Source organism: Falco naumanni, chromosome 3, assembly GCF_017639655.2.
Source record: "Falco naumanni isolate bFalNau1 chromosome 3, bFalNau1.pat, whole genome shotgun sequence".
Classification (NCBI taxonomy): domain Eukaryota; kingdom Metazoa; phylum Chordata; class Aves; order Falconiformes; family Falconidae; genus Falco; species Falco naumanni.
This window is the reverse complement of record NC_054056.1, coordinates 22,875,116-22,888,019: the sequence shown is the minus strand read 5'-3', so window position 1 is coordinate 22,888,019 and position 12,904 is coordinate 22,875,116. Positions and strand designations below refer to the sequence as shown.

The window sequence follows — 12,904 nt, the reverse complement described above, 5'->3', positions numbered from 1 at the left end:
AAACTGCCTAACTGGGTTATAAACCCCCTTCCCCTTTTTTTGCAGCTGAGAACAGTAGTCTCTTTCTTGTAAATGAGGTCTCCTACGATGGAGGCTGCTGGCTAAGAGTCTGAATGAAGAACACAGGAGGAAGGACAAAAGAGTGAAGCCTGTTTAATTAGGATGAGAGGTACTCCCCCTGCTAAAGCCTCCAATCCCAGTTTAGCAGACCGTAGGGGTTGTTAGCGCTGAAAGGTCTGACTTGCTGACTTGGGTAAGCGCAATGCTCGGCAGATGAAGTCATGCATAATTAATTGTTCTTTGTTGCATTCTTTCCAGTGTAATGACTGGTAGTGCTCACGCTTATAATAATTGATGTTTTCTGTGTGCTGGATCTTCAGGACAGCCAATTAAGGCAGCGGAGGTGGTAGCTGTGCAGCATCTCTAGCATCTGTGTGTTACCAGCATGTGGGCTATAACTTTTTTTTCTCTCTTTTCTTTACTTATTTCTAGTGTCTAAAACAGTACATGCAGCTGGCAATTCAAGAAGGTTGTGGTTCTCCTATCACGTGCCCAGACATGGTCTGCTTGAACCATGGGACCCTACAAGAAGCAGAGGTATCAACACGTTTTTCTTTCTTTCTCTCTCTCTCTTTTTTTTTTTTTTACGTAAACTCCCCTAAACTTCTTTATCTACATAATAAATGTGATCATACATTCTTCCTCCCTTTAATTACATTTAATGAGCTTTTGGCAAGAAGCCTGACTGACAAGAGGAACTATAAACAAACAGATGTTTTTCAAGGGTTTTGCTCCTTTTCCCCTCTCTCTGTGCCTTGAGGAAAGGCTTACTTGGCATCCAGACAACCTCTGAATTACTCATGCAGGTGACTTAACCAGAATACCCTGTATCCCAGAATTGCTGAGCCTCCATTAGCACTGTCAGTTAAATCAGATTTGAGTTGACGGCAAAACCTGAAATCTTTGTGCCTCTCAACTCAAGAGCAAAAGCTCAGACTGATGGTATGCGAGGCCAGAGTCTCTTTGTGTATGTTCGTTTTAGGCTACAACAAATGATTTGCAGTCCAGCAGGTAAGATTCGTATAGTTATATAGAAAGAAAGGTATATGCACAGCACTGGGTGGAAGTAGGTCTTAAGAGACAGGAAAAGTGTCTTTATTCCCAAGGCAGATACGGGAGAGTTGGAGAGCTCAGAAGCTAAATAAGGTTTAGGCAGAGCTGTTGGCACATCTGGCATGTGCACAATCTCCCAGAGTAACTGGAAGGTGAAGTTTGAATGTTGGAAGCAGAGAAACTGGAGGGAAACCGTGCTCCTCAGAACTTCTTGCATTGCTTGGGACAACAGCCTTCAAGGGGGCTGTAGGTGGCCCCTGCCAGGCTGCCTGGTGGCCTCCCAGCGATGCTCGAGCAGCCTCCTGCCTGACTTAGGGCTGGTGTAAAGTTTCTGAATTGGGCTTTAGCATCCACCCCATGGCATGGGGAAGAGCTGTTGGCAGTGTGGCTGGAACCCTCGTAAGGGCCAGCTGTTCTGTGCATCTAGAAGTTGATGGAAAACTGTAGGCAGATCTGATGCTGCCCTGCGGCTGTTCTTGCTTGCTTGCTTTGTGAGCCAGGTAGACCCATGCTGGGCCTAGGAACACAAGCAGGAAAAAAAAACAACAAACGAGGATAAAAAGGTGCTTTAGGGGTTTTGGCTGGTTTTGGGCATTCTCTCTGCATTTGTTTGCAGGGACAAAATCAAGGAGAATCAGATCTCCATCTCTGAAATGAAGAAAAGCAGCTTATCTTCTGGGTTCCCTGGAGCCCTATGTATACAGAAGACGTTACTGTGGTAGAAGTATATAATCCTATTCAGAAGTGATCAGCGGCAATGCAATTCCCAATACTAAAAATGCCTCTTTCTCCCCCGAAAATTCAGCATCTCTTCTGCAGCATACATTTGAAATGCCCTGCTTGGCTGGATCAGGGCCTGGGAGTTGCAGCAGGCATGTGGTGGAGCTTTTCTTTGGCTGAGTCTAGCTATTGTGGAAAGTAGCCAACTGTTCCCCTTCCTTCCTTCTGCATAGATACAGAGAGGGTGTAGGAATGTCCCTCACACCCATTGCTCCAGAGTGAAGGCAACTAACTTTTATTGCAAATGCATTTTTAAAAGAAAATTAACAAATGGTAGTGAGAAATCTGCTCCGTTAAGCTAGGGTTATGATGCTATAGGAATTATAGAGACATATTTCCCCTTATTAAAGCAGGACACTCCAGGGCACGTATTAATGGATGATTAGCTTAATCCTTGGGTGTTTTTTGGGCTGAAGGCAGAATGACTAAACAGACCAAATGTGCATTAGTGTCCCATGGATGAATGAATGTTCTGACACTCCCTTTCAGCAATGTGCTTGAAATACAGACCTTCCGCTTGAAAAGCAAACAGGCTCTCCAACCTAGTGAAAATGAACTGTTTATGTATTTTACCAAATACCTATTTTTTTTTTAAGGAAGAAAATCCAATAACCCCCCAGGAACAATAGAAAGAATAGACTGTCTCTGTTGATAATCTGAAAAATTAGCATGTAACCTACATATTATGTATGAGCACTCTGGATTCTGTTTTCTTCTCTGTAAAGGCTGTTCCATATGAAAATGTGGCCTTTAAAAGCGATTACTTAAAAAAAAGAACCCTATTCAGATAGTGGAGAATGTGCTTAAATATGGCTATTGTTTGGCATGGAAGTACTATTTAGAATTATGGCTTATTCATTACACAGTTTGGAGCTCCTGGTATAAAAGTTTAAGCTTTCTCATCTCTGGAGGGTCTGGGTGGTCTCTGGCTTCTGGCAGGAAAAGGTTCCTCACCAAGACAGTCCATGAGGAGTGACGTGTTGCCTATATTGGGGGGTGGGTTGGGGGGATTGGTCTTTTTCCCCACCCCTGGGTTAGCATCAGGGTTTTGAAAAAGTGTATTTTTCATGTCATGTCCATTTCAGACTGCAGTGACTGATGTTTACCAGGTACCTTTACAGTTTGCAGAAAAAATCAGCAGTTCAAACTGTCTTTCTCATGGACATGGTGTTAAATTGGTTCCTATACTTTGGATTAGATTCTGTCTAATTATGTAAGCGAACGTGGTTGTTTTGTTTGCTTTTAAAATGCCTTTTGCCCTAGCCTGCACAAGGGAGATAAGGGGAATTTAGGCACAATTTGAAGTAAAGGAAAGCCTTTCCATTGACGTCAGTGCATTTTGGATTGAGCCCTCTTCAATAAGGTACCTGAACACTTACTAACAAAGCTTATAAGCAATTTCTAACACTAATGCACTATGAAGATTCCTCTGCTTCCCTCACTCAAGATCCTTGTTCAAGGCGCGTAACATTTCTTCAGTGCTTTCCAGTGACCTGTTTGTCTTCATTGTGAATTAAGTCTGTTTTCTCAGTAAAATTCTTCAGAGTTTATCTAGCTTGGTACTAAATTGCAGAGCTTTTCACAGCCCTTGCCTTGATTCTGAGACATGTGCTCCTTGTGTTGCTTTTGGAAGGTGGAGGGGGACAAAAACTGGTGAACATTTTAAACAGGTAATAGATTTTCTTCTTGTATGGCTCATGGAGAAATGAGCAAGTGTGAACAGTAGGAATGTGTCTTTCTGAAACAGTTGAATGTTTCATCAGTGTTCAGGGAGTAAACTGCTTATTCACAGCGTACAGGAGAAGCCGGGAGTTAAGGCTTTACTTTTGTTCTTTGTGTCCCTCTGGGCCTCAGAAGAAAATGTTCCAGGGTTTATGTTTAAAAAAATTAAAAATGAAAGTCATTTGTACTAGACAATTGAACTCTTCAGTACTTTGAAAATGTGTTTTCTGAAACCCCTCTGTTTGGTTTTGTTGTTGATTTGTTTTTTTGTTTTACTTTAACAAAATCTAGTTGAAACTGGTATGTTTCCCAGTAGGTTTTTTGTTTTGACAAATAGTACATTCAAACAGAAGGAATTGTTCCACTAGAGTGCTTGAAATCAAGTGCGACCCTAGGTCATATCTTGACCTGTTACATCAAGATAGGAGCTGCTTGTAGTATAGCTGCTGCTAAGCAGAAATAAATGGGTGTTGGTGGTGGGAAAGCAATGGTTTTGGCTACAGACTCAGTTTCAAATAGCTGGCTACACAGAAATAAAGGAAAGTTAAAAAGCAATCTTGTTAAACAAGATGTTATCCTTTCATGCTCTAATAGTACAATAAACAAAGATGATTTGGATTCCTTCCTGGAGGCAGAAGGTAGCAGGAACATCTTACGTTAATGCAGTTCTGTTTGACTGTGCAGACTTCTTCTATCTAGAATATTCCTGTCTCTCTTGGGAATTTGCTGCATTGATTTAATTGGACCAATTCATACCCTTGTTCTAAAAAAGGGGTAATTTATCATGGTTTGAAATGGTTTTGCTTGGTGCAAATCCAATCACCAGTGTAAGCTATGAATCGGGGTCAGTCTTGGCTGTGCACAGGGGTTTCTAATGCAGTGCTCGCTTGGATTACATCTGGGGGATCATGCTTTTCTATTTCTGAGTCCTGTATTGTTTTGAAGCTTGCAACATCGATGCCAATGATCCATTGATTTGGGTTAAAACCATGCAACAGGCAGTAAAGGAGGTACTGATTTGGGCTCTCCTTTTGCCTTTTACGTTTGGCAAGAATTACCCCTCTGCAGGCAGCGCAGATTCTCTTACTGCCCCCCTGTCTGTGTAAATCCATCACCCACACCAGTGCTAACCTGACAGGGTCGTCAGCACTTTGTAAAGCGATGCTGAAATGGGACAGTGACCCAAATCTTAGAATTCTTAATTGCAATGTATTCCATACGTAGCTGAACAGAAATCCCATTGGGAGTCAGTTTAAAGTACTGGTTTTATTTTTAATTTCAAAATTGGTTTACATTTTGCTAGGGGTGATTGAAAGGGTAAAATGAGGAGGAAGGTGAGAAAATGTTGCAGGCTGACCTATCTTTTCCAGAGTCAACATTAAAATTTTTGATCTTCTTCTTTACTCATTTTTAAATAAATCCAAGGGGAGCAAAAGAGAGAGACTTAATTTTGTTTTTATTTGTCACTAAATAAGAGAAGAGCTTCTTAAAGGAGAAAATTAATAATGTAATATTTCATGATGAGTCTAATGAGCATGGTAGCTGGTGAAGAAAAGTGTGGGTGTCATTTCTAACAATAAAGAGGCTGAACTCCTATACCTCTTTCAAAAGCAAACACAGCCCAAGTTAAAACTATTTTTCAGTCCTTGCAAAACTGGACGGCACCTCTGGGAGTGGGAACTGCGCAGAGGTGAGCAATGCAGCCCTTTTGCAAATGACCAGTGCAGGATCTGCACCTGCTGCGTATCTGCAAAGCGAGGAAGGGAGAAGCCCTTGTCCTGGTGAACTGCCCTGGCATTACCGAGGTTTGATTCATATGGGTGTGAAAGGAAGTAAGATCTATTCAGTTTTCTTGATTGCCTCCTTGCATCTCTCTTGAAAGCCTGAGAATAGGTGGAGTAGTGATTTTCCCTTTCCACTGTGGTAGCCAGGGTTTAAAAACAGGGGAGTTGTTCTGCCTTGGCTCCTGGTTACTGCTCTGCCTGGGCAGCAGGGAACAGTCTGCCCCGTGTAAACTGAACCCAATTATTTCAAACTCTTTCATTTTTGCTTCCTTTGCTCTTTTGTCTCGCACAGTAACAGAGCTCCCGGTTATCATACCATGCCGGGCAGCTTTGTTGGACACTTGGCAAGGATCCACCTGGAGCCTTTTGTGGTAGTGACCCTTCAAAACTTTGCTTCTTTTCCATGGATATTTTTACTTTGGGTGAAAGCTGCAGTTCTTAGCGAGAGGTCTTGCACGATTTGTGCTCTATAACAAGAGTATTGCAACTGCAGCTATTGCTTACAAGGTATAGAAAACCAGAAAACTTATTCAACTTGCAGCAGTCTGGTAAGTCTCAAGTCAACATCTTTTCAGGAGAAAGCCCTTGCCTCTCATTTTCTTCTTAGGTTTTTATTGTAACCTTAACCCAGTGTTAAAAAAAAACAAACAACCAAAACTTGTCCTGTGGCATTTCTCGCTGCACTGGATGCTTTCATAGCTAGAATAAGGGAAGTCTGCTTTCTGACATGCTCATGGCCTCTCTTGTTTGGCTGTTTGCCCTCTGCCGGGTGGCTGGTTTGCTCCCTCTGCAGATCTCCATCCTCGTCCCACCTGGTGGGGTGTGCGGCTGGGCAGGAGAGGTGCTCTGGGTGGGCTCCCGGCTGCGGCTGGGCAAGTTGTCTGAAGATGAACGCTGAGACTGATGCCAAGTAGGAGGAGATAAAACACCTAATCCCCTTACCATGCTAACAGCTGTCCTCAATTAAACCTAAATGAGATTAAAAGTTCATGGAGGAAAGGATTTGCTGTTCTGGGCAGGGGGAGCGATCTGATACTCGCGTTTCATTTTTTTTCCATTGAGTTTGCACGGACAGTTTTGATGTGGCAGTGAATTCAGGCAGCAGCAGGTTGTGCATTCCTTTGCTCGTGCCTAAAGATCCTAAATCTGTGGGAGGCTTCGGCTCAGCACCCCTCAGGTTGACCTCCATGTGGGTCCTACCAGGAGCTGGTCTTTCCAAGCCTGGAGGAGTCAGTGGCAGAGGGGATGGGCTGTATGGGTTCGACGCTTGGAGCTGTGTGGAGGGAGGGGGCAGCTGAGCTGTGATGAGGGTACGTAGGAAGAGGAGTGGGGCTGGGTGAGACCCATGGGGAAGGCTGGCATGGTAAGACCAGGTTTTCAGTAGGAGAGAGGGAAGCTTTCAGCCCTGTCTCTGCTTCCTATTGAAATCTGCAATAAAACTCCTAACTCAGCTCCCACTGTAATCAAAAAGGCCGAGTTTTAATACATGGGAAATTCTGGGCTCAATAGAACTGCGCTTGAAAAACTGTTTGTTAAAAGCAAAAGGAAGCACAGAAAGACCCCAGACAACTAAACAATTAATTCAAGTGGCTCTTACAGCATTGAGACTCGCTGTTTTAATTTAGTTGTAATGAAGGAAAATTTAAAGTAGTTGCCAGTGCTCATCCAGCTAGAGAAAAGCAGATGACTCTTGTTTTCCAAAGTCTATTTAGATTTGAAGCTGCCCTGGGGAGGAGTGGGCAATACTGAAACGATGTCTCTTGTGGGCTGTATATGGCTTTGTTGGTTGGCTTCATTCTTTGCTGAAGCTGCTGAACTTCACTCTTTTTTCCTTGTTAGATTAAGTTACTATTTGTTTTCCAAGAGTGTTTCGGCTGACTTCTGATGAACAGGTGAAGAGGTTCCCAGGAAGCTCTCTCCATCTTACGGCCATATTAATGTAACATCGTTTAGCCATGCAAATACTTTCATATTAAAAATAGTTTACACCCTGACTTCAGAAACTGAATGAGCACAGTACTTACATCCAGGGCTGACTTACTAGACTAACAACACGCTTGGTAAAGATTTGGTGTTTCCCATTTTGATATTAAATCCTTTGATTTCTTCAACTGTAAGTCTTTTAAGAATCTTTGAACACTGAAATCTTGATGTCTGTTCAATTATTTTTTGTATGATATTGATTTAGGTCAAATAAATGATCCAGATATATTGCTCAAAAAGCAATTTTATTTCCAAGTGAATGCAGATCTTAATGAAGCAATTTCATATTTTATAATATACAAACGGATGTATTCTTTTCTTTTTTCCATCTACAAAAGCAAATATATTCACAGCGTGATACTGAATATATATTGAATATTTTTGGCTTCGTATTTCTTCTCATGGGTGCTGTGTCCCACAACCCAGAAGTACAGCAAGGGCCAGCGTCCACTTCACAGAGGGCAAAACTTTGCTTTTACAGTAATCTGAAGGGCTGGGGTGGGATCCTGGATGTGAGGGTTGAGCGCCCTTCACTTTGAAGTAGTCAGTTCTACACTGTTTCGCAGTACTTCAAATGATCAAGTCTTAGTATAAGTCTATGTTTATTTTCAATAAAAGAGAATGACATTTTCAGTGCTGGGACAATATTACGAATGGAACAGGGAAAGAGAATGATCTCAGATTCCGAGTCCAACAAACATGTGGCTCCTGAAGTTTCTTTTGAACCTCTCCTTACCCTGTATGCAGGTTTGTTTATTAGTTTTAAATAGGGTGCTTGGTTTTCTGTTTTCTGTTAATTGGAGATTAGAGCATTTAGCCTTGTAGACTGCTAGTTTAATTATGATAATGTGTAAAATGTATAACAAAGGCTGTTTGTCTATGCCAACTAGATTTGTTAACTTCAGTCCAGTTCCCAGTAGGCTGGAGCATGTCTAAGGCAAATTCCAATAGCAGTGGCGTTAACTGTCTCAGCTCAAAACCCATGAAGTGAATAAAAAATGGAAACCAGACTAGCTTTTCAATTCCTGAGAGCTAAGTGACCCCTGCCATTAAAACTGGGAGACATGAATGAGGAACCATTCATCTGAGTGAGCAGTATTGTGCATGAACAACATGCTGCAGTCTCCAAGGCTGGCAAGCCGTCACCCTTCGTTACATTAAACCAACATGAAGGAAAACTGAGAAGCCTGTAGTAAATACAGAATCCACAGAGAAGGCTTTCCTGTGCATGGTAGGAAAGATGTGGGCTGTGTGGCTGAAATAGGAGAGGTCAAGAACTGTAAGTTTTGGAGAAGGAAATCAAGGTACAGAGGCACACGGTGGTGTTTTCCAAGTAGGAAAAGAAGATGGATTTGAGAGCCAGCTGAGAAGGGCAGGCATGTAGAACTTATGCTTATTAAATTTTTTCAAGTCGGTGTTTCTAATGCTCTTTCTGTGTGTTTGTTTCTCATTTCAGATTGCCTGTTTGGTGCCTGTTGACCAGTTTCAATTATACAAGAGGCTGAAGTTTGAGCGAGGTACAAACCTTTTGATTTCTATTACCTTCCTTTTTAAAGTCTCGGTGGAGGCAGCAGTATTACATGCTGCAAAGACAAAGACTGTTGGGTGAGTTAAGGAAGAGACAGAGAAGATGTCTTCATTTTGAAATAGTTTAAGAGCAATCACCACGTCTGACTGTGCTCCATAGACAGATTGGAAATTATTTCAGTTGAGCAGAGTCAACAGAGTGGCATCTTACTGAAGTACCATGGTTTTCCTCAGGTTTGTGGGCAGCACTTTCAGATTGCATTGCCTGAGGCTCCATTGTTCTTCCCGCAGCATGCTCACTCTGGGTCCTTGGGGGGTGGTTGTACTGGTAGAACTAAACAAGGTGCTAGAGGCTGGTGCAGGGCACACATGGTCCTTTCGTACATCCTCAGGGTTCTTCAGAACTTCTGGGGGAGACAGACCCTGCAGTGTGATGAGGATTTTTACAAACATTCCTGCAGGAGGGCTTTTCTTATGTAGAAGCCTCATGAGTATTCATCTAGTATATTTGTTTTCTTCCTGAGTGGTAATCGGACCCCTTGTTACTGAGTAAGGGCTATTTGTAAATAAGTTTGAAACTGAAGGTCTTACTGGGGCCAAGCTTTCCTATGCCAGAGGTCAGCCTTGTGCTTCAGGAGACGGTTCTTTGCTGAAATTGAAGAAGAAAGTTGCTAGTCAGAAAGATGAGGTCCCACGCTGGTTTGAAAGACTGACGCCAACTTGAAAGTCTCACCTGGAAGTTACAGCATTTTTCAAAGAAGTTACTCCGTGGTAGTTTGCAGGGTAAAGTATCTAGGGCTGATCTGCCCTGACTGCCGGTTTTCAAACTTTCCTTGAAAGCCTGTATTTGTGTTCCTGCTTTGCATACATGCTTAGATGCGTATGGATTGGGAATGTGTATGAAAATGCAGAAATTCACAGAAGTTAGGCACAGTAATGCACTTGAAAAGATGGTCAGATAGAAGAATATATGTTTTTTTTTACAGAGTCTCCTCTGGCATGAGTCGCAGTGAGTGACCACAAAGTACAAAACCTGCAAAATGACGATACCCATGTATGCCCCAAGTTCATGGGCAGATGTAGATTGTAACTATGATTTGCAGGCACTCAGGCAAAATACATTAAAAAAATAATCCCAAATCCTGCTTTCATTTTTTATTTCTGTCTCCTATTTTCCCTTCTTCCTGTTTATCCTTAGGAAGTCGCTCCTGCTCAAAAGCCAAGCAGTGGCTTGTCTACAGCCCTAGACAGTGGAAATCAGAGATTGTTAAATCACCGTATTAAAGGGTTAAAAAAGAGAGACATTCTTGCAATACATTAATCTGTTTTGTGTAAAACCTTTTTTCAACTGAAGACTGTGAAACTAATGATTTCCTGGTATCTCTTCCTCTATAACTAGCCAAGGCTGAACTCCTGATCTTTTGTCCAACTCCCTGTTACATCTCCTTTTTTTTTTTTTAATACTGCCTCCCACACACAGAAGCCTGAAATTTGCCTATTTTTTTAAATCCTCCTTCCCTTTTCTTTCTTACCTAAGTCTGACTGATCCTCCTCCACCATTTACTCCATTAAGTTTCTAAGGTCTGTCCTTTCTCCTTTATGATGAGTAAAACTGGCACCCAAGCGGCGGTTTAAGCATAGCCTTTTGGCCTTGCCTACTGGGCCCACCATTAAATCCAGCTTACTGATGCCTGGGGACAACGATTCCTTCTAACTAAAGCTCTGACCTGGACACCAGCACTAATCCCAGCCCCAACCAAGACCTTTTGCTTTTCCTGGATTTAGCACAGCCCCCAGGGCTGACCTTTATGGACTCATCCGTTGGACTTGGCTTATCAGCTTCTGCTGGCCCAAAGCCATCTTCTGAGATGTGACCCTACCCTGGCAGAGCCTGCCTGCCCTGCCCAACACCAATGCTGGCCTGACAGCGTTTTTCTGAAGTGAGTAATAAACCTTGCTGGTGGCACCTGCTGGGGCCGAATTCGGACCTGGGATCTGCCCAGGGACCCCCAGCAGCCAGGTGTGGTGGAAAACCCAGGCTGCTACTGCCTAGCTCTGCCCTCTCCTCCATTAAAACGGGCAGGAACCAGGGTGTCCTTCCTGACTTTTGCTCAGCTCAACAAAGCTCTTCATCCAAACCCTTCAGCTTCCTGGGCTTAGACCCTTCCTCTCTCAGCTTTGTTCTGTTAAGATATGGGCTCCTTGCTTCAGCACACGCTTGGCTTTACTAGAAATGCTAGAAATAAATAACCAGCTGCTTGGGTAACCTGAAAGACTTGCTCTTGCTCCGTAGTCTTTGCTGACCAGTCTTCAAGTGACTGGCAAAGTCAGTGCTTCTCACCTTTCCAGACTTTTTCCATCGTGAGGTGAATTTTGAGGAAAATTTTGAAAACCCAAAGAAGGACTTACACATCCAAAAGCTGTTTTCCCCACAACCCGCCGCCCCCCCCCCCCCCCCCCCCCCCCCATCTGTGCTAGCTATTTTACTAAAATAGCTTTCCTTTCCATTTCCTTGGCTTTGTAAAAAAAATGGATAAATAATATTAGGTGAAAAAGTAGTGAGAAGTAACTGGCGTACAATTGTGTATCTATAGACACTCAGTATCTATAGACACTCAGTTTAATATGGAATGCTCTGAAAATACGCTGTTCTTTTGCAGGTTTTGTGTTCTTAGGATGCAACTGTTTCAGGCTTAAACCCAATCTTGCTTATATATCTAACTTCTCTGCATCCAGTCAGGACCCAGTCACAGAGCTTCCATTCAGCACATTGTAATAGAAGGAACAGCAATCGCTCTGTCTCTGGTTAGGATGGGGTTGACATGGTCATCAGAAGTAATGAAATAGAGGAATAGGATGTGGCTAGGACACATGCATTGTATTTCTATTTCTGTGACAGTTGCCCAATAGACCAAGTGGTAGATGGTGAGAACCTCCATTTTATGCCTGCCTGAAAAGTAATCCATTTTAAAAGGAGGTGTTCCTAATATTCTGTGAAAGGCATAGGCTCATCCTTTCATACCTCTCCTGAGCCAGAACTTATCCTTTCTCCAGGGTGCTGGGTTTCCCCCATCTGTCTCGCACATTCCACCTGCTTGCTCGCATGTTTTGTGAAAGCTGCCCAGATCCCTGCCTGGTACTGGCAGTGTTTGGGAAGGCTTTCCTGACGGTGGAGCAAGGGTGGCTGAACTGGCTCTGGGAAACAAGGGAAAGGCACAGGAGAGAAATGGCCCTAACCAAAAAAAAAAAAAAAAAAAAAAGATGGAGCAGCTTGTCAGAGCAATATGATAGCCTTTCCTTTTTTTGGCTGCTCCTTTTTTTAGTTTTTTCACTTGTACTCCATGGTAAACCAAACAGTATGAGACAGCATGGATTGCAAAACACCATCTGTAGGTTCTTTGTAAGATGGAGGAAGTGGAAGAGGAGGGAGTTTCATCTCATGCATTACATCTTGCTGCAACGCATTTACAAAAACCAATAAGATTTACAACCCAACTCCCTCCTCCCAATGATGTCAAAACCAGACATCCTGTCTTCCACCCCAAAACAGGGTAGGAGAATTCAGGTTTCCAGAGTTGAGTGTGTTAAGCAGCTGTCTGCAGGAACTGCACTTCATCTCATTTTCACTTCTCTTTATCAACAGAAAGCATATAGAACCTACCGTGTGAAGACTTAAATGCAACAGCTGGTACTGGACCATGGTCTTACTTAGTCCAGAGTTTCTTTTAAAGAGACACCAAGGGAAGCTATAGGAATAATGATTTCTCAGTCAGGACACTACCTTTTAGAAGTGTATAAAAATGTAAAATGGCTGGTACTGCCCATCCATGTCTTTCTCTCCTTCCCACAAATGAAGCTGCAAAGTATTTTGTTCTGGCTTTCATTCAGTAGAAAGCAAAATGTTTGTTTGTTTTGGGGGGCAAAGGAAGCACGTGTAAGAGAGCAAGAGGAAAGACTGCAACTAGATCCATGACATGGCTGGAGATAGATGGTAC

General features: G+C 42.8%; 1 protein-coding gene across 3 annotated transcripts in view; it reads left to right on the top strand.

The window, feature by feature from the left end:
• The window catches only part of RNF144B (ring finger protein 144B), a 99,790-nt gene that overhangs the window by 74,296 nt on the left and 12,590 nt on the right, over positions 1-12,904 (top strand). For all 3 annotated transcript variants that reach the window (XM_040586427.1, XM_040586424.1, XM_040586425.1), the window contains exons 3-4: positions 493-597; positions 8,839-8,899. In XM_040586427.1, the coding sequence (XP_040442361.1) occupies positions 493-597; positions 8,839-8,899 (166 nt within the window). The remainder of the gene's footprint in view (positions 1-492; positions 598-8,838; positions 8,900-12,904) is intronic.